We start from the raw sequence: 6,104 nt of genomic DNA, 5'->3' as shown, positions 1-6,104 counted from the left end.
TGGGCCGGGACCAACGGCTTTACTTCCCTTCCGAAGGAAGACGTGACCAGAGATTTTTATGCCTCAGAAAAATCCCACCGACCTCGGCTGGGATTGAACCCAGACCCATCGGGGTGTTAGAAAGCAGTCACGCTTACCACTACACCACCGGCGCCGGCTTAATTAGAAACTACTGATAGACCTTATTTTATGATTCATAAATTTTATAACATTACTGACATTAAGAGCTAGTGTGATATTTTTAGAATATTCGCACTAGAGAACAGTATTTTTAGACTAAAATTAAATGGATAGGTCAAGTAGACTGCAAGCAATAAAATAAGTTGATTTTTAAACGGGTTACCCTATGGGCGAATTTGCCCCCCTTTCCCCTATATATTTATTCGTATAGATTCTACAGCAGAATTCTAGAAGTAGGTACAACCTTTTTACAACGCGTATGCTGCTATGGTTTCTTGGTTTTAATACAACTTTTAAACATAGTATGTACTCGTGAACACAATAATGCACTACAATCTCGTATACACAATATTTACCATTACAATGCTTTCTTTCGAATGAATTCACGATTACTTTCTTAAACTTTATTTTCAATTTCAACGATCCCACAGCTTCCAGATGAAGTGTTTCACAAACATGTTTTTTTTTTCTTTGACTTAACCCCCATAGCCGTGTTTTAACAGCTATGTTTCCATTTATTTTGCATCTTAAATGTTAACACATCGTTTTACTTATATAATCATATGTATTAGCCCTACTAACTAGCACAGGAGATAAGGTGCAGCAAAAGATTGATGGGCAGATTGGGCTCTATCCATATATATTCTCCACTGTGCCGTTGCGATTTAGGTTGAAAAATTATTTGAAAAAAAAAACACGAGAAAATAATCAAACTGGAATCACAATAAGTAGGTAGTTTCAAATAATTTAGAATTGTTTGAAAATTAGAGTAGATATTTGAATTTCGTAACAGTAGATTATCACTCATATTCTCGTTTTCGTTCGAACTGTAATTTTGTTGTTTTGTATGGGATGTACCTACGGTTCGAACGTAAACGAGAATAAGGGTGTATAGCACATTGATCAAGGAATTTAAACCTAGCAGTGATGTAACTAAACTTGCCTGTTCTTGCATGGTGTTCAAAAGTATGGTTTAAGTAATATTATTAATGTAGTTTGTGTATAATAGTGTATAGAGGTGCCAGCGGTGCATAAAATATGCAAATATTTGATTTCACGCTGCTCTTAGTTGCTGTTGCTTTCTTATAAAGAAAATCTCTATTTTCAAAAAGGTATTCGGCTACATCCCGGCTTAAAAAAGGCTCCGTTTAAGGTTTGGTTTTGTTTCCAAAGTGTCGTGGAAAAATGTTCCAAAATTTCGAACCAGCGTGGAACCAATGCCATTCGCGAAAAAAAAAATAACATATACGGTGGTTGTGGGATACTTTGCAAAGGGGCATCATGAGGGACCCTCACCCCTTTCAAGAAATGCGCATAGGTATCTGTGCTGCAGTCAAAGATCCTTAAGATATTGTTTTATTTTCGTTTTTAATGGAAATGTAGGTTTCCTTCCAGTGAAGAAGATGACATAAGACCTAGACAGTATGTTTTAGTTAAATCCTTAATGATGTGTAGAATTTGTCTTCATTAATGTATATTTATTCCCTAAATTATATAGATGCGACCATATGTCGCACTCATTTTGTCTTTCTGTTTGACCGTTCTTGAAATAGTGCATTTTTTCTGCTCAGTATATTTTACGGTTCATGGATGTTGTATAGACTATTTATTAATAGTAGTAAAAGGTTTCTTATACTTCTAGGTTTCTAAAAATTTCCATGGATTTTGTTTTTAGCGAATGCTACGGTATTTGTAGACGTATGAATTGAACTTAGTTTATAGTTGACAAAAACATATGGACCATGTTCGTTGGCATCGTATCTTACTTTTTTTCTACAATGCCATTCTCTTTTACGACGTTCGTTTTCCGTTGGGAAAACTGATGAAGCTAATGAGAATGTCTAAAGACCAAAAAATTTCTTGAATAGTTGCAGCCCTCTTAAAACCTTTTAAAGCGAAAATACCATTGGAAAAATCTTCCAAAATGAACAAAATTTGATAGTGTTTTTCAGAGTTTGAATAGTTTTCTATGAGAATTGTGGAGTGCTGAAATGTAGTTTCAAAACATACTAGCTGTTTATCAACTTTTTAGAAGAATCAGTTTTCCCAAGCTTTCAATTCCTCCCTGATCGCCATATTATCCATTCAAAAGACGTTTAAAAAAGACACCATTGATCTAGTTTTTTTTGCATTATGTTCTTGTCTAAAATTCTTTTACCACAATAATGTTAGACTACAAATTTTTCACTTCTGCCAAACTTGATGCTGCAAGTATTACAATATTATATTTAGTAGAAGTATAGTAAACCATATCATTTCAATCTTAATTGTAGTAAAAAAGATCACTTATATCAAATATATTGAGTTTGTTATTGTATAATTATAATGTGCCTCACTGAAAGAAAAAGTTCGCGAAATCTTGTTATAACTGTCATATCACCTCCACAATGTACGCATGCAGCTTGGATTCAAATATCGTGTATGTGTGTCGAGATGGTTGAAGATGTTGCTCAGTCCAGCTCAGACTCGGTCGTCGAGACTGAGAGCAAAGAAGACGGCTGCTGCAGCTGCTGCTGGGCTTGATCCTCCTCCTCCTCCAACACAACAGCTGCCACCGTGCTCTCCGTTAGTTAGCTGGAATGCCCATTCCCGTTAGCAATTTCTGCACAATTTTTCGCTAAAATTTTCTGTAGTTTAATACTGCTATCGTTTGCATTGTTTGTACCATTAGTTATCCCATTCGACTGATCATCCTCGTCGTCTTCATCATCGATTGCTAGCTTTTTCAGACCTAAGCTCTCAGATCCAGATAAAATCTGCGACACCTCCTTGTCATTCGAGGAAGCCTTTGCGTTGGACTTTTCCAAATTGTATAAATTTACTTCGGCCATTTGGATTGGCTTGAACGTATGCTCACTTCTATCGTTTTGTCCGCTCAGATTATCCGGCGAAGAGGACGTCGACGATGATCCAGCTCTTCCGTTGAGGCCGTTACGCAACGACGTCTGCAACAGGTTATCAATGTTCGGGTTACTCTGCTGCACAAAAGTGGTCCACTCATTAGAGGTTGCGTCCAGGTATTCGATGGTATTCAGGAAGGTTTTTCCCGAAAAGCCTCCGATTGCGTAGAGCCGATTCTGAACCACGGCAACCGAGACGTTCGATCGCGGTGAAGTCAGGTTAGGTCCCGCTACCCACCACTTGTTGACTTCATCGTAACACTCGGTACTGTTCAACGAATGGGAACCGTCACTACCACCGACGGCGTACAGCTTACCGTTGAACTCGGCCAAACCGCACCCACGTCTGGAAGGGAAAAGAATGTTTATCATGTATAGTAAGAACCGATTTTGATACTTTGCAATGGATTACATAGGGAGCGAAATATTGCTAGAACTGTCTCTGCATATTGACGATACATGAGCAAATCAGCTTCAGGCTTACCACATGATAGATACATGATCTAATAGTACGTACATACAGACTATGGCTTATATCATGTAAAAGGCTGTCTTACAATGAATACTCATACATAGGATATCCAGTGAAAACAAGATGTATGAGTGTCTTTTGCATGATATATGCCATAATCCCATTACATCCTATCCCATCCCATCCCATACATGATATATGTCATAATCCCAATCATGGTTTACCGTCCAAATTAAGTTTGTACGTGTTTGTACCGTTGTACTGAGTAGCCTGTGCAGTGCAGCGTGAGTAATTTTTTTTCTCGATAATAAGCTGTTGATCTGATAAAAATCTATAGTGAAAAACCCGCCAGGTTGCAATTACCCGAATATGAATCGTTATAACCGGATTTTCACCAAATGCTGGAACTACAACAGCAGATCAAGTACTTAGGCTGTGTTTCATTTGGTGAATATTCACTTAAATTTTACACTTCGAAAATCGCTCTGTTGTTGGTCGTCCGATTTTCAAGAAGGTGTTTTCAAAATTTATTCCTGGTCTGTCAGAAATAAGTCTGGTACAATAGCAGGTTTATTTGAAAATTTTCCATCTGTCGAATCTGTCGAAAATTCATCAAGTGGAACACAGCCAAGAACTCTGTCCAAGTTTGAATTTGTAGCAACTGCCTCGTTTGGCCCAATCGTAAAAAGATGGAAGTAGGCCGCGCTGCGAAAATAACACTTTTTTTTGCTGTGTCGTTTTAGTTCTTTTATAAATCCAGAACAACATGTGAAAAGGGCATACAAGCTTTTTGTAAACAAACCTTTGTAGGCCCTTTTCTCACCAACCGAGGGTCGCCCACGCAAACCAGCAATATCATCGGGAAGGGGAAAGTGTCCCCTACCCGGTGATGTTAAAGGTTTGCGTTGGTGTCATATGCAGGGTTACCAAATCAAAAACTTGAAAAGGAGGACAAATCAGTCCTTTTCTTAACATTAAATTAGGACAATGAGTTTTTATCAAACGTTTTAATAATATGTGCGCTATCACAAAATTCATGATTTGTTGAGATTTTTCATAACTTGTAGTCGTTACCAATTCAATTCATCTTCTCGTTATTCTTTTGAAAAATGCATAAAACTAGCTTCCATAATTCATTTTTGATAGGGAAAATGTCGGCTTTGGCATTACCTTAACCTATTATCGTCAGGGGGTAAAGAAAGTCCTAGAGGAATTGATTCCTGGTTTGTCTGAAATAAGTCTGGTAGAATTTCAGGCGAGATTTCAGGTTTATTTGAAAATTTTCCATCTGTCAAATATAAGTTAAAATTCACCAAATGAACCGCAGCCTAAATGTAATGAGGTTGACAGCAGTAGTATAATCCTAGTCCCACTATCGAATGGCATTTGCTAGATAAGATGAGGTTGCGACATAATTAAACAAATAAGCTCTGCAAACAACTCTCTTTGAAAACAATTTTATGAATATGTTGCTGGACAAAAATGCAAGGTTTAAAAAGGAGGACATTTTCGGGCAAAAGGGGGATGTAGAAAAAATATTGAAAAAGGAGGACATGTCCTCCTTTAGGATACCATATGGTAACCCTAGTCATATGGGTGCCTAGAAAAGGGCATAAGAAGGTTTGTTTACAAAAAGCTTGTATGCCCTTTTCACATGTTGTTCTGGAAATGTTAATAAGTTACAATTTCGGGTTTAAAAAGATTTAAATAAAAGTACTGATGTGGCGTTGAAAAGTTGAAAATTTACCAAATGGAACACACCCTAAATAAAGGCAATCATTTTAAAACATACTAAATACTAAATTGTCAATGGTGTATCAATAATAAATTGGAGTGGGGCATATCGTGTGTGAAAATAGCTTCGGAATGCTTCTTACTCCCAGGTTCAATCTTCTTGTATTCATAAGCGCTTATTGCATGCAGATTTTATCCATAATGCCACCCTCAGACAGTGGGAGTTAGATTGTAAAGACGCACACACGCATCCAGTGAAGGCATAATCATTAGCAAATTGATATTTTTCCGCTCTAATACGCTCTCAATATCAAGCGTGATATTGGAGCAAAATAGCATGCTTGATATCAGGGTTACTTCCACTCACTTGCTATAAAAAGTAGAAGGGTCTGTGCCTAGGGGCACGAACGGAAGCTTGACGTAGGACCGCTAGTGGACGGAATTAATGTGAAGAGCATTAAGTTCTTTTAATTGATCAATTATCGATTATCTCAACTCTTTCCGTTTTTGAATTGTAGGCGTACCAAATTTGTAGTAATCTTTTTCAAAGAGAAAGTTGATTAAGAGAATCAATCAAAACACTTGCACCCCTGCCTCCAAGTTTGGTTACAAGATTACAACTCTGGAGAGCATTTTGTGTGGTCGTTGGGGGCTTGTGGTTCTGCATATGGACAAACAAGCACAGATAAATTCTATTCCAACTCTTTACTGTTGTAAGCTTGATGGCCCTGAAAAGGGCCGTTTTATTGAAGAGTACATCCATGGCCACTTACGCTTGGCGTGTTTAGTGTAGGTGACAGCATCACGGACCTCATTTT

General features: G+C 37.6%; 1 protein-coding gene across 3 annotated transcripts in view; it reads right to left on the bottom strand.

Annotated features, from left to right (window-relative positions):
• Positions 1 to 569: 569 nt before the first annotated feature.
• The window catches only part of LOC135701819 (influenza virus NS1A-binding protein homolog), a 102,292-nt gene continuing 96,757 nt past the window's right edge, over positions 570 to 6,104 (bottom strand). For all 3 annotated transcript variants that reach the window (XM_065222748.1, XM_065222749.1, XM_065222747.1), the window contains one exon: positions 570 to 3,426. In XM_065222748.1, coding sequence (XP_065078820.1) covers positions 2,751 to 3,426 — 676 coding nt within the window. In that variant the 3' untranslated portion in view covers positions 570 to 2,750. The remainder of the gene's footprint in view (positions 3,427 to 6,104) is intronic.

The sequence above is a fragment of the Ochlerotatus camptorhynchus genome, unplaced genomic scaffold (genome assembly GCF_037179485.1).
Source record: "Ochlerotatus camptorhynchus isolate MF236.1 unplaced genomic scaffold, CSIRO-AGI_Acam_v1.1 ptg000177l, whole genome shotgun sequence".
NCBI lineage: Eukaryota > Metazoa > Arthropoda > Insecta > Diptera > Culicidae > Ochlerotatus > Ochlerotatus camptorhynchus.
Note: the sequence above shows the minus strand (reverse complement) of the source record. Positions and strands in the feature narration are given on the sequence as shown.